Source organism: Bos indicus, chromosome 16 (assembly GCF_029378745.1).
Source record: "Bos indicus isolate NIAB-ARS_2022 breed Sahiwal x Tharparkar chromosome 16, NIAB-ARS_B.indTharparkar_mat_pri_1.0, whole genome shotgun sequence".
Lineage (NCBI taxonomy): Eukaryota > Metazoa > Chordata > Mammalia > Artiodactyla > Bovidae > Bos > Bos indicus.
Genome location: NC_091775.1, coordinates 33,418,971 through 33,442,710, shown reverse-complemented (window position 1 = coordinate 33,442,710; position 23,740 = coordinate 33,418,971). Strand labels below are relative to the sequence as shown.

Below are 23,740 nucleotides of genomic sequence, written 5' to 3'. Positions count from 1 at the left end.
CTCTTCATTTCAGTTATCCAATTTGTTAGTGTACAGTTACTCATAGTATTCTTTATAATTGTTTTTTTAAGATCAGTAGAAATATCTAGTCATAGATCTGTAACTAGTAAATAGTTACTTTAACCCAGAAAATAACTCTTACCTTTGGGGCCCTTTCTAGGGATAGAAGATACTTGAAATGCAAAGAACTGTTGAGTCCCTCATTGTTAAACATCAGCATTAATTCCTGCCTGGCGCAGAATATTGAGACAGAGCCTTTGGGAAACAATGTTAAGAGTGGTTAACGTATGCTTTTAATACTGTTCAAAGAAATATCTCTGGGTTAAGAAATCCTCTTCCTAGAAACTTGCAGGCTTCCATAACCTTGAGCAGAAACCCTTGGCCTGATGTCCAGCTTTCTGTATGTGGAGGTGACACTGCCGCCTGCAGAGCTGTCAGGTTCGTTTTTCATTACAGAGTCTCAGCAGTTCTTTAGAGCCTTACGTAGTCAGATCTCTTATGGTAAACTTTAAAGGACTGACCAAATTTTCAGGTGATGGGTTTTCTCTCTCATTTTTAGCTTCTCTCATTTTATTGATTTTCCAATTTATAGAATGTGTCGAAACATATTCTTTTATATTTAGAACATAAAGTCTTGAATGCAGGGAAATTTCAGACCAAAGTAGTATATATAGTATATATACCCAGGCAACATACAGAGTGCTATAGAGGAGATTATTTTCAACTGTGAAAGAGCAGAGACTAAAAGATTTCTGAATCTAGGATTCCCCACTCTGACAAGTACATTCCCATCCTAAACCTGTATTAACTCTTCTGGCCAAAAGTCATTGTGCAGGGTTTTTGTTTTTGTTTTGTCATGAAAACCTTTCTCTCTCTTAATAAAACGTTTAGATTCCCATTATAGAAATCTATTATAAAAGCACTTTGAGAAGGCTATTTACAGGTCAACAAAAGATAAATTGTTAAAATTAATAGTGATATTAAATGTTAAATGCAAATAAATGTTCAATTTACTAAGAGTTTTAAAGTCTTTTGATTATTGCAGACAACTATTATGTATCTCTTTTTCAAAAATATTCTATTTTGAAAGAGAGGTGCTCACACCATAAAAAGAGAAAAGGTAACTTTACATTGGAGCTGTCTGCATCTAGAACAAAAACCTGTAGGTGCCATTGTTAAGGAAGTTAGATAGTAGATCAAATTATTGGTTGTACAGAGTAAGCAATGAGATTTCTCAATTGGAAAAGACAATTTAAGTCCTAGAAGTTGGCTCTAAGGAAACCACTGAACAAATAGATTTGGGTAAACATTTTTCTAATTATAAAAGTTAGTAATATACATAGTTCATAAAATTGAGAAAAAACAATCTTGAAGTGTATGGAGTCAAAAGTGAATATATCTCTTTACACCTTTGTGTTCACACCCCCATGCTATATTTCTCCGCTCCCCCAAACTGTTAACAGTTTGATCTGTAATGTTTCAAACTTTCTTTTGTTGTAATTGGTATTTTTGTAATACCAATTCTTTTTTTGTAATTGTTGTAATTGGTAGTTTTGTTTGTTTTGTTTTATATTTAGCATGTAAACATACACACAGGACCTATTTATTTAACTTACAAAAATGTGATCTTGCTACAGGTAATGTATTATGACCTGGTGTCTTTACTTTATGTGTCTTAGGTATATTTTTGGTGCCCTTTTATAGTAACTCATTCTTTTTAGTAGCTGTATGATAGTTCATCATATGGATTTACCATCACTTATGTAACCATTCTCCTACTGGTATTTAGATTGTTTCCAGTTTTTAGTGCTATAGATAACTGAAGTTAATATCCTAGGACATGTCTCTGCATATGTTCAAGCATTTCTGTAGACTGCCTTCCAGGAGGTGGAATGGTTGATTAATTGTCATTGATTCACATTTGTGCAGTATCTTCTGACATCCTTACCAACACTAAGTATTAGCAATGTTTTGTATCTTCGCCAGTCTGATAGATTAAAAAAAAAAAAAAATACTGGTAGGGAGTTGCCTAGCCATCCAGTGGTTAGACTCTGTGCTCTCACTGATGAGGGCCTGGGTTCAATCCCTGGTTGGATAACTAAGGCCCCACAGCCAAGCAGACAAAAAAAAAAAGAATGGTAGCTTATTGTTTTAACTAGCATTTTTCTGATTACTAATGAGATTGTTGAGCTTCCCTGGTAAAGGGAAGTAAAGAATCTTCCTACAGTGCAGCAGACCCAGGTTTGATCCTGGGTCAGGAAGATCCCCCGGAGAAGGAAGTATCAACCCACTCCAGTATTCTTGCCTGGGAAATCCATGGACAGAGGAGCCTGGTAGGCTACAGTCCGTGGGATTGCAAAGAGTCAGACATGACTGGGCATCTGTCACTTTCCGTTCACTTTGATCTTGACGCAGGAAGGCATTCCATATGTTAGATGAACAGTCAAAGGCACAGTGATAGGACTGAATGTGCCCTTATCATGGGAATTTCAGAGCTGTAAGGAAAATACCAAGGAATAGGGTTAGAAAGGCCTAAATATTCAGTAAAAGATTCAGGAAATAGTAGCCTCCTGTACGTGGATTTGAATTATAAATGAAAAATATACTGAATCTTTTCTTCCCCTCTAGTACTGGATGAACGAATACACCTCTTCCATCGGAATTGGAGTTTTTCATTCAGGAATTGAAGTATATGGCAGAGGTATGTGTGCACACAGTCTAAATACACTTTCTGAAGATTTTTCTCATTTAAAGGAGTTGCAAAATCATGACTGTAGCTCTTCCCCCCCCCTTTTTTTTTAAGTACCATACTTTATTGTAGAAATAGGGGGAAATCTCCCCATATTTGTTTATACTGTATTTTGGAAAAATGCCCAAAATTGAATGTATTTGAGGAGAAAGTACTCAAACTACACACATGTACATTGATTTGGTTATCTTTTATTCTAAATCCTGTGTCTTAAAAAATATTTTCCTTTTGAGATTGTTATACCATGACAGTTTTGCCTTAATCTATATTGACCTTCCTAAGAAACCTTGCACTTTGAAAAGATAGTATGATATAAATAATCATTTTGGTTGGAAAAGGATTGGTGCTGGAACGTCAATTTTGAAATACCAATTTCCTGAGGGAATTTCTGTAACTTGTTTTTGTAGACCTACAAATGTATAGTTATAAAGTTTAAAAATATTACTGAGCAAATCCTGCCTTTGAATACATGTTGCTTTTTGCTTAAGAGTGATGGCCTTTGTCATTATTTGAGCCCTTTTTATTCTTTATTACCATTCATTATGGTAAACGTAGCTGGAACCACTCAAACCAAGCAGCTCTGTTTCAACAGCTTTTTCCTTTGTTCTAATTCTCTCTCTTGGTACAAGATAATCTCCTGACCATGTTTTAAGTAGAATGTTGTTCATAAGACAGAGCACGTTGCTGGTTTCACCAAGGTTGTAATAATATACTAGTTTGAATCATAAGCTCACCCTGTAGCAGAAATGCTCTTATTTGCTTCAGCTAGGAGAAGGAACTGGCAACCCACTCCAGTATTCTTGCCTGCAGAATCCCAGGGACAGTGGAGCCTGGTGGGCTGCCGTCTGTAGGATCGCACAGAGTCGGACACGACTGAAGCGACTTAGCAGCAGCAGCAGGCAGTCTTTGTGACCTCTCAGATTATGCTACTGCAGTTTCTTCCCAGTTACCCCTGAAGACTACATTTGTCGTTTGGTCGCTAAGTCATGTCTGGCTCTTTGTGACCCCGTGGTACCAGGTTAGCTAATACAAGGAAAAGGCTCATTGACTACATGTGTCAGTGTGGTGTTTTACTGTCCCCTTTTATATGCTAAATTAGCTGCTTCTAGGTGCAGTGTACCATATTAAATATTGGCTATAAAAATCTGCCATGTAAGCTCCATTTTACTTGAAAGACTGCATCTACCAGAAAGCAGAGGGGTTTGTGTTGAAGGTTCCAGTGGTTGGTGTATTGATACAGGTGCGATTGTAGCCCATGGGCTTGCTCCCTGTTTGATGTGGCTTTTGCCAAAGTTGCAGGAATGTTCGTTTTTAACTGAATTTGAGTGGTATGTTACAGTTTTTAAAGTGCCATCGATTTTGGAACCACATGACCACGCTACTCTGAGGTAGATTGTAGCATGGGGCAAACCTGCAGAAAGTCATACTGCTAATTAACAAAACTAAGACTTGAACCCAAGTATTCTCATATACTAGTCCATTATCCTTTTATCTGCCTAATCATTGTTCCCATTCATAAAATGACTTAGGAATAATTAGAAACATGGTTCAAAAGAGCAAAACCAGAACCAACTACATTCCTAAAAGTGAATTATTGCTTCTTGAATAGACAAATAAGTGGGCCTACAATTTTACTATAATTGAGAACATTAAAAATCAAAATATGATTTTTCGATATCTAACCTTATCTACAGTGTTTTATAAAGTTCTGTTATTAAAAAGTTATATGTTTCAGAATTAAATGCCTTCTTATTCTACATTGTTGTTGTTTCTTATGAAAGATCTGAATCAAAAGTAAACTTAGAATTGCCTTATTCTTTCCCATGCCTTGTTCTAAAACCTTTTAAGATTATATTTAATAAATTTGAGTGACAATTTAAGCATTTGTTTAGAATTCTTTAAGTCTACTACAGTTTTCCATTTAAATATCAAAGTATCTCATACCATAATTGTTGCCAGAAACTTTATTTCCTTCCTGATTTGAAACCATGCTTCGTTTTCATTCTGGCTGAGAGTTGTGTCTGTCAGTCTGGATGTACATTCACTGTATGTGATCCAAGCTGCTGTCTCTCTCTCACAGATGTGCTGTGTGGTGTGTGTCAGGGGCTGTGTGTATTCATTTTTCAGCTGATTTTTTCTTGAATGAGGGGGATTGAATTCCATTTTTCTGGTTTCCTAATGTTTCATTCTTAATCAAAGATAAAGATAAATCCCAAGAACCTTGAAAACTCATTGTTATTAGACAGTTTTTCCAGTAAAATACAAGTTTGAAATTTGACCACTTTAATTTTTAAATGGCACAACACTGAACTGACCACCTACATACTTCGGTGTGATAGGGAAACACTGGAACTTTTTTCTCTTTTGAGTGTTAGGCACTCTCCTCTAGCCATTATAAAGTAAACATGGAAGTCAGAATTACCTTGGAGCATCTTTTATTAGAGTTTCAAGTCTTGCGTCAACTGTTCTATACAAGTAATAGCTAAATGAGATGTTTGTGAAAGCATTACTAAATTGAAAATATTTAGATGGTATCATTATTATCTTCATCATTTATTAAATCTAATTCAGCATACTGGTTAAATTTTATGTGATAAATACTAAGAATCATGAGTTTTCTCTTTTCAGAATTTGCTTATGGTGGCCATCCTTATCCCTTTTCTGGAATATTTGAAATTTCCCCAGGAAATGCTTCTGAACTAGGAGAAACATTTAAATTTAAGTAAGTAGGGAGGATAATTTTTATTACACTGTCTTAGGTGCCAAAACTTGTATTCAGGCATACAGAATTCATTCTGTAGATTTAAAAATATAGCAAGTTAAAATGTTTCTTCAATGTTGTTTTAGTTGCTAACGCTTTAAAATCAAATCTAAGTCGTGTAAAGATAGTAATCAGCCAGATAAAGTGCCTGAAAGAAGCTAGTCTGTTGCTCTTACTGAGGACCCACGGAAGTTATTTTATCTGCTTTACAAATGTTTTTACCTTAATGTAAGACTTTGCTTTAACAGACTTTCCTATCTAATGATTGCTTCCCTCAGTCTCCTATTTGGAGGGAGATGGAGGAAAGATTGTGACCTACCTAACACTCTTAAAAACCTCTTCATGTTCCCAGTGAAAGAGACACTATTTATAAACTTGAAATAACTAAAATAATCTGAATAGATTAGCCGAGAAAGTATTGTTAAGGTATTATATGCATTGATAGACCTAAAATGTATGGATATGAGTGTACTCTGGAGCCTTGGGAGTAGTAAAAAGCACCGAAAACCTACTGCTAATGCTGATAATCAAATTGTCATTCCTTAATTAAGTTTTATATTTAAAGTGATATTTAGAATCTTAGTTTCAAGGAGCTTTAAAGAAACTTCTAGGCCTATAATAGTTTCCAAGTGAAAAATAATGACATGAGGTTATAACACTGAAATTCAGTATAAGGCTATTCCCTTTTATCACTACTGAGTTAATGGTTCTCTTAGCCTATAACCAATTTGAAATATTTACACACGTAAGTGCTATAATGCCAGCCTGAATCCATCTGTTAGGTCTCCCTTTTGCCAAAACTCCTAGGTAAAAGGATTTTCTGAGTGTCGTCAGCTTTCTTGGATTCTAACTTGAATCTGACTAAAATTGTACTCTCTGTTGAATGATGTCTATTGCATTTCCAGGGTAGTAGTTTAGAAGTGGTGGGGGGTTGGTTTGTTTTTTGGTTTGGTGTATTGTTTAGAACGGGTTTGTTTTTATGCCTTTTTTTAAAATTAGTCATTTGGAAGTTGATCTCACTGCAGCCCAGTGGCAGGTAACTTAAAAGATTATTTTTAAGTGAGACTATGACCAGCTATTTGATGGCAGCTGTAATTAAGCAAGAATATTTGCAGCGTGGATCTGGTGCTCTAGTAATGTAAATTCTAATGCAATAGTAATAAAAATAACTGTGATATTACATTTTTACTATAATACTGTTTAATAAGGGGAATGACTTATTTTGAGTTTGTTTTATTTAGAAGTGGTATACTTAAGAGTTCATTGCTTTTAAAAAGTAGAAACTAAAATAATCAGATTATTAAAATACCTCATTTACTTTTTAGTCTTATTACATTAACCCTGCTTTGTTAAACACCCATCATAATATTCCTGGAAATAAACATTTCTGGAAATAAGTCTTTAAGCATGCCTATAATATAACTCACACAGCTATATTCTTTTTTTCTTTTTCCTTTTTTTTCTTTAAGAGAAGCTGTTGTTTTAGGGAGCACTGACTTCCTAGAAGATGATATAGAAAAAATTGTGGAAGAATTGGGAAAAGAATACAAAGGCAATGCCTATCATTTGATGCATAAAAATTGCAATCACTTTTCTTCGGCTTTATCAGAGGTAAATTTTATTCTAAAAGTTCTTCAAATAAATAACATTTACTCATATACTTACTGCCCCACTATATTTAGCAAGTTATTTTTTTCTGTTTATTTACATTATGCAATATATGGTATTTTATTTCTTTTCTGTAACTATTATATATGAGTGACCTTTCCAAAGTTGGTAACTTTAGAGTCAGCATAGTTTGGGGTTTTTTTTTACTTTATGCATTCAATTCTTTTTAATTATATTTTTCTTTTGTATTGGAGTACAGCCGATTAACAATGTTGTGATAGCTTCAGGTGAACAGCGAAGGGACTCAGCCGTACATGTACATGTATCTGTTCTCCTCCAAACTCTCCCTCCTGTCCAGGCTGCCACATAACATTGAGCAGAGTTCCCTGTGCTATATATAGGAGGACCTTGTTGATTATCCCTTTTAAATACAGCAGTGTGTACATGTCCATCCCAAACTCCTTTACTGTCCTCCCCCGCTCCGACTCTCAACCATAAAAGTTCATTTAGAGTCAGCACAGTTTTAAATTGTAAGTCTAGTCATGACCTAGCAAGTGTGTAGAGTGAGTACAATAATGAGTCGCTTCTTATTCTAATTTATTTATTACAGCCTTATATTTTCACTTAAATTAATGCCAAGGGGATTGGGGCGAAAAATCGTAAAAAATTAATGCCTAAGTGACTTCCACTTCTTAACCAATAAGATTTCTCTTTTCCTAACTTTTAGTTGCCAACTTCAACTTTTTTCTGGCTCTTACTTATTAATAAGTGATTCATTTCTCTTATCTAGAAGTTTCACTCTGCCAGTCATCACATAGGCACTTATTTACCTTCCCAGTTCTTGGGTGCCAAGCAGAAAACCTAAAGTAGATCCAAAGTAAAGGACCTTAAAAAAGAAAATGGAGGGAAGAAAGTTAAAAGATTATAAAATAAGATCTGGAGAATTAAATGGCACTTGAAACCGCTTCCCAGCTTCCTGATACTTAGCAGATGGTCGAAGTGGCCACATCAAGTACCACAGGAATTGTGAAATATGTAAAGGAGAAAATGAGCTGCAGTTTCAGTGACCTCTGCAGAGCTGCTTAGCTAGCTGGCCCTTTTCACTGCCCTCCTGGCTTCCCCAGCATAACTTCCAAACAGGGCTACAGCTCACTGTTGCTGTGCCTCGCCAGTTGTTTTCTGAGGACCAGTGGCATGTTTGTAAGATACACACCATGGATGTTGACTGAACCGTGTTGCAGGTGTCCACAGAAAGGGGCTTTTCCTCCATCGGGACCATCTGAAATCGAGCTGCTGACCAGCTCTGTATTTCTCAGACAGAGACTGATTGCATTCCTGACTTGGTGATTGTTGCCAAAAGCTGCAAGTTAGGGGAGACCACATCACTAGGCCTGTGACCCCTCCTCCCTAGGACCACTCCTAACAGAACTTACTTTCAACCCCATCCCCGGGGTGTTTCAGTGCAGGCCCCTTCATGAGTATCAGAATTGAGTATCAGAATTCATTGCAGTTTGCAGCAACGGAGTGCTCACCTAACAACTCTGCTTTTCTCCCACCTGTCTCCTGGAGCACCCACCTGAATAAGGTAGCTTGATTACCACGTGCAGCCATCCCCAGACTCAGAGGGATCTTTTCTAGACCATTCACTAGATCAATGACCAGGAGGAAAGGAGGTGTTGGCTATAGAAACCCATTTTAAAATTTTCTGGAAATTCAGGATTTAATCCTGACTGATTTCTAACATAATGCATCTAGCTGGTTAAATTATATAAAAATGTTTCCTCTGAAAACTCTTGTGTTCCTCGTATATACTTCCTTTCCAGATCCAGACAGAAGGTCTGGGGGAGAGTGGGGCATTCTTTTTTTAATATGAAGTTACGATTGCTGAATGTGACATACTGATTTTGTAACAACAACAACAAAAGAAAACCCTGGCCCCTGAGGAGACCAGGATGGGTGAAGGCATTAATAATCTTTTCCCTCTCCCTGAGGAAGAGCTTTTCATTCTGCCTGCCTCAGCTGCTGCAGGCACTTTGAATTCAAACAGGCCACTGAGCTTGTAATCACAGTGACAGCACTGGCTCAGGGACAGCAGAAGGTGGGCCTCGCTCCTGCGCTCCCCACGCCGAACATGAGCAGATGTCTTCCACACTCACAAGGCTGATCACCTCGTGTCATGTACAGAAAGAACTGTTTGGGACTGAGTGCCTTCAGGCAGTCCCTCTGAACCAAGATGCAGCTCATTTTTCAGACTGGAGCAGAGGGCCCTGTCCATTTGGGCTGCTGCAACAAAATATTGTAGACTGGTGGCTTGTAAACAATAAGAATTTATTTCTCCCAGTTCTGGAGGCTTGGAAGTCCCAGGTCAAGGAGCTGGCCGACCTCAGGGCCTGGCGAGAGGCCTGCTTCCTGGTCCACAGGCCATCTTCTCGCTGTGTCCTCACCCGGTGGACGCAGTGCAGAAGCTCCCACATCTCTTCTATAAGGCTGCTTACACCACTCCTGACCTGATTACCTCCCAGAGGCCCCACCCCCAAAGACCAGCACAGTGAGGGCTACAATTTCCACAGGACTTTTGAGGGGATGCAGATGTTCTGTCTGTAACAGGCCCACAGTGCTCACCACAGTGAGAAAGCATCTGGGGCCTTGTTAACCCTGTGCTGCCTGACTCATGTTTGCCCTGCTGAGAGTGCCCTGACTCCATGAGCTTAGCTTCTGGTGGTGCCCTCTGGTATTCTCCTTCTGTGCGCACCCTGACTATCATGACATTGCTTCGGCCCTGGAAGATCTTTCAGGTCAACTTCACCTTACTGGCCAGCATTGTGCTGTGCCTAAATTGATACCTTAGACCAGATGAAGAAAGCTCATACTGAAACTTAAACTTTGATGGTTTAATGGAGTTTATTTCAACTGGGTAAGTCTGGCACCCCTCAAGAGTGCAACTGAGCTCAGTTCTTCAAGTTGGTCTCAGTGCCACAGGGGGTCCTCTGATCATTTCTACTGTGACAGCTTGGCTGAGGGGTAAACTGTGCGAGAAAAGTAAACCAAGCAGCCTGGAGACTGCTGTCTTTAAAAACACCTGCATACAGAGTCTTCCTTGGCTGCCTCTAAGAACTTGGTTTTCAGGAGGGTCTCACCTGCCCCAGACTCCCGCAGATTAAGGGCTCATGTACCTGAACTGTGTGTGAGTGCGACTAACGCTAAAGCCCTGCTTTGGTTCTGGGAGGCTTAAGTACGTGCTAGGAAAGGGTGCCTATATGACCAGGCCTATATAAAAACCTTGGAGAAGGCAGTGGCACCCCACTCCAGTACTCACTCTTGCCTGGAAAATCCCATGGATGGAGGGGCCTGGTGGGCTGCAGTCCATGGGGTCACTAAGAGTCGGACACGACAGAGCGACTTCCCTTTCACTTTTCACTTTCATGCATTGGAGAAGGAAATGGCAACCCACTCCAGTGTTCTTGCCTGGAGAATCCCAGGGATGGGGAGCCTGGTGGGCTGCCGTCTATGGGGTCGCACAGAGTTGGACATGACTGAAGTGACTTAGCATAGCATAGCATATAAAAACCTTAGACATTAGGTCTCTCATGTTCCCCTAGTAATAAACATTCCGTGTGTGTTGTCACAGCTTCTTATCCTTTGTGACTGCACTGTGAAGAGGACCTTTGAAAGCTTGTGCCTGATTTCCTGTGGACTTCGACCTGTGCCTTTTTTTTTTTTTTTTTTTTTGCTAATTTTGTATTCTTTTTACTGTAATAAATCATAGCTATGAATACAACTATATGCCAAGTCCTATGAGTCCCCTCAGCAAATCATCTAACCTGGAAATGGTCTTGGGGGCTCCTGATACAGTTCCCTAGCATTCTCCAAAGGTAACAGATTTTTTTCAGAATGTAGTATAACTATAGATTCCGCCCCCCCCCCCCCACAGATTCAAAAATAATTGATATATTTCAGTTCAGTGCAGTTATTGTCCTTGTCCTATTTTTTATCGATGGGATTCTCTCTAAGTCAGCTTCTGAGTCTTTTGATATGATGCTAATTTTTTAAAACAATTTTATTGGCGTTTAGTTGCTTTATGTTATGTATGTTAGTGTCTGCCGTACAATAAAGTGAATCAGCTGTACGTATACATATGTCCCCTCTTTGGGTTTCATTCCCGTTAGGTCACCACAGAGCATTGAGTAGTGTACCCTGTGCTATACAGTAGGTCCTCGTTAGCTATCTGTCGTATGCTGCTGCTGCTGTCACTTCAGTCGTGTCCAACTCTGTGCGACCCCATAGACAGCAGCCCACCAGGCTCCCCCGTCCCTGGGATTCTCCAGGCAAGAACACTGGTTGCCATTTCCTTCTCCAATGCAGGGAAGTGAAAAATGAAAGTGGTCGCTCAGTCGTGTCCGACCCTCAGCGACCCCATGGACTGCAGCCTACCAGGCTTGTCTGTCCATGGGATTTTCCAGGCAAGAGTACTGGAGTGGGGTGCCATTGCCTTCTCCGATCTGTTGTATACATAGTAGTATATATATGTCAGTCCCAGTTCATCCCACCCTGACTTTGTTCATCTTTAATTGCCTTCTTGGGTTTTGGTATAATGAGATATTACAGGCTCATCTATGTATTTCCTACCTCAGAACTGTTTCCTTCTAGTAAATATTTGCTGCTAAGTCACTTCAGTCATGTCCAACTCTGTGCGACCCCATAGTCAGCAGTCCACCAGGCTCCACCGCCCCTGGGATTCTCCAGGCAAGAACACTGGAGTGGGTTGCCATTTCCTTCTCCAAAGCAGGAAAGTGAAAAGTAAAAGTGAAGTCGCCCAGTCCTGTCTGACCCTCAGCGACCCCATGGACTGCAGCCTACCAGGCTCCTCCGTCCATGGGATTTTCCAGGCAAGAGTACTGGCGTGGGGTGCCATTGCCTTCTCCATAAATATTTAGAAATCTTAATCTGGGCATTAGGGTTGCTCCTTGCTAGTGCGTTGGTGATAGTTTCTAGGTTTTTTTTTTTTTTTTTTTCCTGCAGTAGACAGAGCTAGGGCTTTTTTACAATTTCATAGTGATGTTTCTACTTAAAATTCAGGCTATAGGATTTTTACTTAACCTTATCAATAGTATATCTGTATTTTGCTATGCCAGGTATAAAATCCCATTTCTCAACAACATAATTACCCATTCATTTTAATCCCTTTATACCTAAAACAATCTTGAAAGTGAAAGTGAAGTCGCTCAGTCATGTCCGACTCTTTGCGACCCCATGGACTGTAGCCTACCAGGCTTGTCTGTCCATGGGATTTTCCAGGCAAGAGTACTAGAGTGGCTTACCATTTCCTTCTCCAGGGGCTCTTCCCAACCCAGGGATCGAACCCGGGTCTCCCACATTGTAGACAGACGCTTTACCGTCTGAGCCACAACCTTAGAGTAATAGTATAACCACTGCCACCAGCAATATGACTACTGAAAAGTAGAAGCTTTTTGCAGTTCTATTTTATTAGAGTATGGCTCAATAAAAGTAACAGTGTTTTGTAGTTAGTTGAAATAATTTTTTTCTTGTGTGGTTATGCCACCAGTTTTCTACACAGGGTCCTTGTTTCATTGATCTTTTTGGTTGGGGGGTGCTTTTTTGTTTAATTTTGTGTTTATAAAGTCTTTTCATGGTTCCACAGTCAAATGTGGGAGAAAGAAAAAACAAAATGTGTTCATAGCTTTCTAACTTCTCAATATCCACTCCCCTCCACCCTTCTTCCTTGGCCTTTAGAACTGTAAGAGAAAATATTGAATTGTTTTAGCCACTGAGTTTCTGATAGTTTGTTAAAGTTGCCACAGGGAACCAGTACAGATGTTGGTACCTGGAGATGGGCCACTATAACAATACCTTTACCAATGTGCAGGTGGTTTTAGAATTAGGTGATTGGTAAAGGCTGGAGCAATAATGAGGAGTTTGATAGAAAAAACCTGGATTACCTTGAACAGAGCAGAAATACTGAACATACAGGTATTAAAGGTGCTGCTGGTGAGGGCTCAGAAGGAAATAAGGAACATGTTATTGGAAATTAGAGGAAAGGAAATCTTTGTTATATAGTGACAGGAAGCTTAGCTGAATTTTGTCCAGCAGTTTTGTGGAAAGCAGAACTAACTGTAAACATTAAACTTGAATATTTAGCTGATGAGATTTCCAAGCAAAGTGTTCAAGGTATTCTTTCTGCTTATGCACAGACGGAAAAAAAGAAATGAACAAAGAAAGATAAAATAAAGAAAGAAAAGTTCAGCGACACAGGAGTCAGAACTTAATGATTTGGAATTGTTTGGCATGTCCAGGTGGAAAAGATGGTAAAAGTAGGGGCTTTTCTGTTAGGAAAGCATATTGTAGAGAGAAGGCCCAAGGGTGTGACTGGGTAACTGCTGCTGAAGAGATTAAAGATTCGACTCCTGGATCCTTTGAACCATCTCGGGAAATCAGGAGTAGAAATGGAATCTTCCAGGAGAGATCTACAGAGGAACCTCATACCTCGTAGAGTGAATCCCATGATGTACACAGGAGACTCAACATTTTTGAGGTTGTTACGTTAGTAGAAACACTGCCAGCTTGGAATAAAAGGGACAGAGAAAGGACAAAATGAAAGATGACTCTTGGATTCTCAGATTCTATAGGCAGGAAACAGGCTGGTGAGAAAGGATGATTTCATGGGCCCAGACAACAGAACTGAGGACCACAGAGGATTAGTCCCAAGCCTTGAAACCTAATGGAGGTCGCCCAGTCAGATTTTGAAATTGCTTAGGACTAATAATTCCTTCCTTCCTTCCATGTTCTCCCTTTTAGAATGGGAATGTGGATACTTAATCTGTGCCTGTCCACCATTACATTTGGGGAGCATCCTATACATATGTTTCTCTACTTTTTTTTTTTCACTTCACATTGTAGCATGGAGTTTATTCTATAACAGCTGAATGATACTCCTTGTTTGGATGTGCCAAAATGTCAGTTTCCTATTAATGACATTTGGGTTATTTTTAGTCTTTGGCTATTACAAACAATGCTGTAATTAGTAACCCTGTTCACACCTCTTTTCAGTAAATTCCTAGAAAGAGAGATTACCAAATTGATGCTTAAATGCAAAAGTAATTTTGTTATGTGAATCAAATATTTTTTGATCACTTTCCACAGTAAGAAATATATTTTACATCATGATCTAGATATGTATACATAATTAAAACAAGTATCACAGATACCCTATTATCTACAGTTTATTTCATTTTAAGAATTCAAGTTACAGTGCTCAATGACCTACTTACGAATCTTGACTCAAAGGTTAATAAAAGACATTGGCTTGATCGAGGATCTGCACACATTTTCTGAAAGAGTCATATAGTAAATATTTTAGGCCTGTGGACAACTATTCCTGGATTCCATTCTGTCTCTGCCATGGTAGCCTAAGAAGCGTAGGCCATAAAAAAATGAAGGGGCATGGCTGTGTTACAGTAAAATTTTTATTTATAAAAACAGATGGCTTTAGTTTACAGAACTCTGTTTTAGGTTAATCTAGCCAGCTCTGGATGTTGAGATGAAGTCAGCTTTCCATAAAGTACATTCATACATAGAGAAATAAAATCAGGATTTAGGAAGGAGAATGAAGAAAAACACTTGGATAGTCACCAATTGCTTATTATATTAACCTAACTATTCCTAGTCACCACTTCTGTGGTAACCTTCAAATATACAAATCCCCCTAATTATGTCTTGGGTGTAAAATATAATGGAATACTTGTTTGCCTGTGTTTTTTAGAATAAACAGATAGGAATGGAATAATATAAGGTCATTGCTCAGCTTTCCCCCAGATCTACTTCATGCACATTCTTGAAGTATGTTTAAGTACTGTCTGCCTCTCAGGGCTTCCAGGCAGTGTAATCAAAAATGATCAAAACTTTCTACTTTCCCCCCAGAGAGACCACCCTCGGTTAAGACAGAGACATAGTGTTTAAATGAAGCCATTAAGGCAGAGGGCTAAAGTGTCACATTGCTTGATTACAGGTGCCAGCTTATTTACATTTTAGCTAATTTTTGGACATAAGATACTTTAAAACCAACGAAGCTAAACTAGCTGATACTTCACTTCTGGATCATAATTATCATTATTACAATGATTATAATCTTTGACATGGTTGGAGGCAACACCACCACAGGGACAATAAAGCATGGCCTAGTTAAGCCCAGTTTCGGCTGTGGAAGGAAAGGAGGGTAATAAAGTTAGTATTATAGAAGACCTAGTTCATACTATTTGCAGTTGGAAAAAGATGGGGCTTACAAGTTTTGAGGATAAGGATGAGAACTGCCTGGCGCTCCTGGTACTTGACTAATATCTTCTTTCACACGTCTTTTCTTCTGTGTTCAAAATACTTCTACAAGCATCCCCAAGCAGTTGCAAAGAGCAAAGAAAGAAAGGAACTAAATGGAATTAGCTTGATTTTATAGATGTAAAAAATAAGCAGCTTAGCAAAGTTCTTCAGAAAGGAAGGGACGGAGCTGACAATAGGGAGACCCCAGGCTTCTGAGTTAGGGAGCGGCTTGTCATCAAAGGTTGGAAATAGCAGCACCAAAGGACACGGAGCAGTGGCTTTTCTACATATCCGCCTGCCTCCCTGACCCTCCACTCCTTGGCAGCGGACCAGATAACCTCAATCACTCACCTAATGCTACGCTTCTTCTCCCCTGTAGATTCTCTGTGGGAAAGAGATTCCTCGCTGGATCAATCGGCTTGCCTACTTCAGCTCCTGTATACCTTTTCTACAGAGTTGCCTCCCAAAGGAGTGGCTCACGCCCGCAGCCCTGCAGTCCAGTGTCAGCCAGGAGCTCCAGGACGAACTGGAGGAAGCAGAGGACGCTGCAGCCTCGGCTTCCATGGCCAGCACCACCACGGGCTCCAGACCTGGGCGCCACACCAAACTATAAATGTCTCCAAAGTCACACATTCAGAACTGTCTGTGGCAGTTGACTATCACTAGAGAAAAGTAAAAGAATAAACGTCCTTTGGATATTTTGTATGCAAAGATGGCTCTCCCCCAAATCCCAGTTTTTCAGCTCAGGATTATATTTGTAATCAAAAACAAAACAAAACAAAGAAATCACTTGGCGCAGGAGGGAGAACTTTGTATGAAGCTGCCCTCTGTTTTTTTTACCCACTTGTAAATTTGGATTTACTTCTTCTGTTTTATACAAGCTCTGTTAAGTTATGTTTACAGTATTTTGTATCACTGTTTACAAATCTTGCATGGACTTCTGCCACCATGAAAGAAGAAAATCATGTCTTCAGAACTTAGGCAGGTAATCTTTGTACACTTCTGACCTTTGCCCGAGCTACGGCATACGTCATAGGCACAGAGGAAGGTACTTAATACAGTTACCGTCACCATGACCTGCTTAAGAATTGTCTTTTAGGTTTGTCTTTGTTCTTGTTACCCTTTGGGCACCAGGATGCACAGAGGTGAAGGAGCACACACAGCCCTAAGGGCTCAGGACCTTGGTCTTCGTGAGAGGTGCCCGAGCCCAGGTGCTCTTAGCGCGCCTTCCACTCCGAGTAGCACATCTCCCAAGGTTCCTGCTGAACGGTTGCTTTCATCCCAAATATCCGTCCACCTCCACGGGGTGGTGCACTCTCGTGTCAGTCTGGCTTTGATGCCTCTGATTCTGTAAGATGTTTTTCGTTAAAGATACTCTTGCTGGTAACAAGTGTTTTTGCACATGCATTGGTTGGGGGGCTTCATTTTTAGTATATATCGATTTCCTCCCCGCACAGGATTTTGTACGTGGGGCAGGAGTATCCTTAGTGGTAGCCTTCTGAGTAGCAGTGTGAGTTGACATTCAACTGCTTTTAACTATTCAGGCTACCTTTTATACTACATCTTGAAAACTAGAGTCTAAATGAACACTTTCCAAAAAAGTGAATACTTGGATATTTTAAGCATTTTATGTTCCCTACCAGAAAGACTATGTTGAAGTTTGTTAGTTTGTTATGGGAGTAGTTTCACCTCGTAATAGAAAGCCTAGTCACATTGACCTCGTGTGGAAAACACATATTTATGTGTCTTAGACTTCGTCTTTTTCTGTTCTCCCAAATGTGTGTGTCTTACATAACCTACTCTAAGAACGAAGTTGTCACCGCAGATAGGTCCTCATTAGCAAGGAGTCTGTCTGCTCACGTCTACTCCCAGTTTGACCCTTGGATGTAAGAGCCAAGTCATTACATGTCAGATTCAATTTTTCTGCCTTAAGAATGAATGTCCTATATAAAATATTGGATGCAGTGTATAAATTATCCAAGGCAGTGACTTCAGCTTTATATATATTGTTAGTTTTAAAATCATCTACATTTATTTAAACTTCTAGATGGGATTGTTTGCTATTACTCTTTGTAAAGATACATATCTTTCAGTAAACTACATTTTTAACTTTTCCATAAGCTGATTTTGAGTCGTTTTATCAAATAAAGCACACCCTGTTCATAGGGAAAATAAACCTTGGGTTTGACCTGAGGAAAATGAAGCCACTTAACCTAATCACGCTTTTGACTGTTCTGCTTCTGGAGAGGAAAGCCTTTATGAGTTATTCTCAGTTCTTTGAGAGGGGCAGAGCACTTGTTTTAGGAGATGGGCCAGAAAGGAATATATGATTGTTATGAGACGTTGACTCGGTTCAGGTCTAAAAGTGAAATTGAGAATAAAATGCAAAGACTCTGATAGTGAATCAGTTCACTCAAAGAAGAGTCCTATCCTAACCTAAAACTCGGGTTAGTGATAAATGTTTAGTGCAGTTGCTTGGGATATTTTAAAAAAATAATTTGGTGGATTCCAGTTTTCTTCTTGTCCATTCAAATATACACGATTTCAAGTCTGTGCTGCTGACACCCATGAAGGAGTGGCCATTGTTGAGGCACTTCTTGGTGAGTAGCCAGGAACCTTCTACCTTTGCTCATCCAGATTCCAGCACCTCAGCACACAAATGATTTTATTGTGATTTTGTTGTATTTGTTTTCATCTGCAGCAACTGGGGTTTAAAAATAGTGTAAAGGGTCTTAGTAAAAATAAATAATGGCCTAAAAGGCCAATTATCGTAGAATCAGCCCATAAAATTCTGGACATGAGATTGTTGGCAGTCTAATTGTACTTGAGGTTGAGAAAATAAGTGTCTTTAGAAAATCTCATTTAAGTCCGTTTGTTCACTGCAGTTCAAAATTGAGGATGAATTTAATTAACTAGCATTTAGCCACTTTCCCTTGCCCTTGAAGGAAAAGCCTCTTGTTCTCAACCTGATTTTTGTTAAGAAAAATCCTGTATAAAAAACCAGGTCATTAAGATACATGTGATACGATGGCATCAGATGTTCTCTTTGTAGCTGTAACCAAGTGATACATTTCTCATGGTGGGTTGGACAGTAATAGTGTTAAAGAGGGCCAGGAGCTGCTGGTTTCTGCTGTTTGTTCTCAGTGCCCTTTGGTTTCATTTTTTTTCTCTTTTCAACCCTAAGAAGTGGGCATCAGTTTTGGAAAGCGTGGCCTGTGGAGTGGTAGAAGGCAGTGATGCAGCAGTAAAGAGAGCCTCCACTTGATGCCTGAAATCCAGCCCACTGTTGCTCTGACCCACAGCAATAGTGCAAGTTACCTTCACCAGCATTTGTACAGAGCAGGGAATTCTGGTTTTCGCCAATTGATAGCATTGTGTGTATGAGGAGATTCAACCCTACAGACAGCTGCGGGCCTCTGTATACATGGCTTCTTTCCATCACAAAACGGGTAGAAACATTTTCACTGCTTCAGGGCTCTCATCTGTGTGTCGTCTTATGGCTCCATTTCTATAAGATACTCTGTAATTTTGATACATGCTGTATTTTCTTTCAATGACTAAGTTTAAAAGACTTGGGTTCTGTTCAGCAAATTGGCCATACTGCCATTGTAGCCCTTCCCTTCAGTATGGTTTAGCGTGCAGCTCAGTCATTAGACTTTCCTTGTCTACCTAGTCAATACACATCTTCGCTGTTTGAAAGGTGTTACAGCAGTTGGAGAATCTTCATGAACCTGAAGATTATTTCTTGTGAATTTGAATGCAAATGTACTGTCATTCATAGTGTTTATATGAAAAAATACCAGGAATCTTCACTTTTGCTACCTTGATATAGCATTGGGCTATCGTGTTAACAACATTGAAATACATCAATTTATTAAAAAATACTTTTATAAGAAATGTTTTATAGTGCTTTCTGACCTCCAGAAGACTGCAAATGTTATATATTTGTGTGTGGGGGGGGGTTGGGGGGGCTGTACTATTTTTATTTAAATTTTTTATTTTTTTGTTTATACAATTTTAAAAGCTACACTCCATTTACAGATTACAGGTGCTTCTAGACGGGTAGGGATAAGGATAGGGCGCCCCCTGAACACACCCCCCGTCTAGAAGCACCTGGCTCTGTTCCCCACGTTGGAACAGTGCATTCTGTAGTCTCTCTTACACCCAATAGGGACGTTATTTGTTAAACCCAAGAATCACGTCTGCTCTGCAGAGACATTGTGCGCCCTTCTCCATTGTATATTCCTCTTGAATTTGCCTGTACTTTTACTCTCCTGTATTCCTGCTGAACTTCAGGTCCATGGACCAGCTCCTTAATGGTCAAAGCATAACCACACATGCTCCCAGCAGTGCCAGCCCCGACTTCTAGGGGATGGAGGCAAAGCTGGGGAGGGAGAATATGCCCTCTTGTCTCCGCCAGGAGTGCAGGGGAGACACCTGTGGGGGAATGGCCCCCACTGTCATTGAACACACTGCCCATCTAGCACCAAGCGAGCAGGAGCCTGGGTGACTGTGCTCCTAGCTTCTTGCAAACCTCTTCTGCTCTGCACCTCCAACGTAACCCTTCCCTCATCTTCATTTTATACCTAGTCCCTCCACAAACAAAAACTTCACAAGTGGTGGCTAGGGCTCTCTGGTCAGTGGGTAAGACTGCGCTTCCACTGCAGAGGGTGCAGGTTCAGGCCCTGGCTGGGGAACTAAGATCCTGCATGCCGCGTGATGCAGTCAAAAAGTAACAATGGTCAATGCCTGTTCACTCTGCTAACTAGGAATGATCTACAACTCATCTGTTCTCAAGGACAGAAACCAAAGGGGAGCTTTCCCCCAAGTCTAAATAGGTTTTTAATAGACTACCAACTCCAATCTGGTAAAGCAACTGGTCTTACCTGTAGAAAGGATGCCAAATACACCGAGGGACAGTGGTCTTTTCTCTCCCATTATCTGCTCCCGAAGTTCTCATCACCCAGATACTGACTCTGTTCTCAGTGTGCAGAAGTCTGTGCTAATAAAGATGAATGCTCCATGCTGTGCATTGCAAGAAGTAGATTAGAGGCAGGCAGCTACTACTTCCTTATGGATTCTGAACCCAGAGAACTGCTGAGCCCTCTCAAGCTTGTCTCTTTGATAGTTTCCCCGAAAGGAAGATCCTTCCAAAGAGGATTATACTTTGTTCCTACAGTGGGAAGTGTGAAAAGTTTCTATCTTGTCAAGGCCAAGGGAAAAGCTAAGGTTAAGCAAGTGTGTGTTTAATGGATCAGTCATGTCCAACTCTGCGACCCCATGGACTACAGCCAGCCAGGCTCCTCTGTCAATGGCGATTCTCCAGGAAAGCATACTGGAGCGGGTTGCCATGCCCTCTTCCAGGCGATCTTCCCAACCCAGGGATTGAACCCAGGTCTCCTGCATTGCAAGCAGATTCTTTACCAACTGAGCCACCAGGGAAGCCCAAGGTTAAGCAAGGCCTGCTCTCAGTTCCAGCTCAGAAATGCATTCATTTCCACTTTGCTGTGCAGTAGAAACTAACACAACGTTGGAAAGCAACTCCAGGAGAAAAAAAATTTTAATAAAAATAGGCCCCAAAATATGTGGCCTCAGCTAAAATATGGATTTGAATTTGCTTTTTAAAAAAAAACAAATATTTGCAATTCCACCATACTGTTTATGTCAATGAATAATAACTGTGATAAAATATTTCCTTCAGGGAGTAAGAAACTAACAGGTCAACAGCAGAAAGAATTGTTAAATACCGGAGAATAATGACCTAAAATACATTAAAGCTTGAGCTGAGCATGCTTCTTAAGTAGTTAATGTCCAATATTAAATGTTTTATTTAATTGCCCATTGCTTGATAAATATTAAGTTAATATAAAATATTAAAACCAGTGACCAGTAAGATAGAACAACATGTATTATTTAAAAATGTACTATAAATATTATAACCCGGGTTGTATGTATATGCTTTAAAAGGTTTGAGAAAAAGCTGAAAAAAAAAATGACCTTTAAAATTATGTAAATACATTATGAATATTTATTAGTATATTTTAAAATTTGAACATAGCAATAAAATTTATGATCCTACAGATCATTAAAAAAAAAATCGGGCAGTTGACCTCGGTATTGGGGGAGGTTCTTCTTCCCCTGTGTTTCTCCTTTCCTGTCACACAGAACACCCTACTGGTGACACTTCTATCACCAAACGTGTGGGGGTTTTCTCCAGACCAAGCAGTTCTCCACGACAGGGGCTGGTGGGTCTACAACTCAGTTCTGACACTATCTGCCTGGAGGTGGCATCAATCTGACAGGTTAAGGGCTCAGTCCCACTAAAGTGCCCCCCACTTGAGATGCCAGTCACTAGTCGTAGGGCCCCGGGTTACCCACAGTTTCTGTCTGGCTTGGCTACAAATCAGAGGTTCCCACAACACCCTCCTTGAGTTTGATTTGCTACAGTGACACACAGAACTCAAGAGCAACACTTCATATACCAGTTTATTAAAGGATGTGATTTAGAAAGTACAAACGAACCAGATAAAGAGAAATACAAAGTGAGGTCTGAGAGCATCCTGGGCACGGGGGAGCTTCTGTCCCTTTGGAGCCGGGGTGCGTCACCCTCTTGGTGTGTGGATGTGTTTGGCCACCTGGAAGATCTCCAAACCCCATACTATTGGGATTTTATGGAGGCTTCTTCACTTAGGGATGAGTAAGTACTAACTCCATTTTCAGCTCCTCTTACTTCTCGGGTAGGGATGACGGGAAAAGATTCCAAGCTTTTAATCATGGTTTGGGGCTTCCCAGGTGGCTCAGTGGTAAAGAATCTACCTGCCAAGGCAGGACACACAGGAGACGGGTTTGATGCCTGGGTCAGGAAGATCCCCTGGAGAAGGAAATGGCCACTCACTCCAGCATCCTTGCCTGGGAAATCCTATGGACCAAGGAGCCTGATGGGCTACAATCCGTAAGGGTCACCAAGAGTCAGACCCAACTGAGCAACTAAGCATTCATGCAGTCATGGCTTGGTCTTTCTGGAGACCAGGGGCCATAAGGTGCCCACCCAGAGTGGCCTCAACAGAACAAAAGCTGCTCCTGGTGCTCTTATCACTCAGGAGTTTACAAGGGTTCTAGGAGCTCTGTTCTTGGAATCGGGGCCAAGGACCAGCACATATTATTTCCTATTATCTCACAACTTCCAGTTCTTTGACCTACATATTCATCAGAGCTTGAAGCCAGAGTCACTCTCCATGTTACAATGGGAAAACGTCCTTACTGTTTCCAAAAGCCAATCCTTCTGTATCACTAGGTCCCTCTCATCTCTCAAGGCCTTGCCCCAACTTTATTCCTTGTCTCCTTTGAAACATCAGTTTCCTTTTCTCCACTGGATCATTCCTATCAGCATAAAACATGTTCCACGCTTTCTCAGCTAAAACCAACAATCCAAGACAAAGTCTCCCTTCACGCCCTCATCCCTAGCAGGGCAACTTTTCCCAATTTCTCTCCACAGCAAAACTTCATGCACCTTCAAGTCCCATTCACTCATAAATAATATTTTGGTTTACATACATATATATTTCAGCCTGAAAAATAATGAAATGAACACGTCCCTGTACCCACTACCCAGCTTAAAAAAATAGAACATGAGCAGGAAGCTGCATCTCCCTCCACAGTCACTTCCTTATCCCTCCACTGAGGGGATGACCACTATCCTGAACCGTGTGTTAATCATTCCTGTTTTTAACAGTTTTTCATACCCACTTATGCATCCCTAGACAGTATATTATTTGGTATTACCTATTTCAAGACTTTTATAAATGGAATCACTTTGTATATGTTCTCCTGTGATTTAAAAAAATTGTATATATTTCTTGAATTTGCACATATTTATGTGTGTAGTTATAGTTCACTTTCACTGCTGTATACCTATAACACAGTTTTATATATATTCTACTTTTAATGGACATTTGGGCTATTTACTGAAACAGCCCTAATGCTCTTGTGAATGTTGTTTAAGACATACCTTCTGCTCAGATACAAAGGTCCCTCTAGGGGTGGAAATTTGAGGTTGGAGGGAATATGCGGGAGGGTTTCCACTTATCTGGGAGAGGAACTGCAGAGTTGGAGGGAATGTGCACATTCAACTTTATTAACTTTTAGGGAAAAAAATATACTCTTCCTACTGCACTTTCATTAAATAAAATCTTATTCGGCCCTCTCTTCATCTACTAGTCAAACAGAGCTCCACAGGCTAGCTATTGTCTTATAATATCATATAATGAAATTTCAGAGCCTGGGCTTGAAAAGTA

General features: G+C 40.1%; 1 protein-coding gene across 4 annotated transcripts in view; it reads left to right on the top strand.

The window, feature by feature from the left end:
• Positions 1-19,343, top strand: part of DESI2 (desumoylating isopeptidase 2) — a 45,338-nt gene extending 25,995 nt beyond the window's left edge. For all 4 annotated transcript variants that reach the window (XM_019976465.2, XM_070768096.1, XM_070768094.1 and 1 more), the window contains 4 exons: positions 2,629-2,701; positions 5,378-5,471; positions 6,980-7,121; positions 15,826-19,343. In XM_019976465.2, the coding sequence (XP_019832024.2) occupies positions 2,629-2,701; positions 5,378-5,471; positions 6,980-7,121; positions 15,826-16,059 (543 nt within the window). In that variant the 3' untranslated portion in view covers positions 16,060-19,343. The remainder of the gene's footprint in view (positions 1-2,628; positions 2,702-5,377; positions 5,472-6,979; positions 7,122-15,825) is intronic.
• The last annotated feature ends 4,397 nt before the right edge of the window (positions 19,344-23,740 follow it).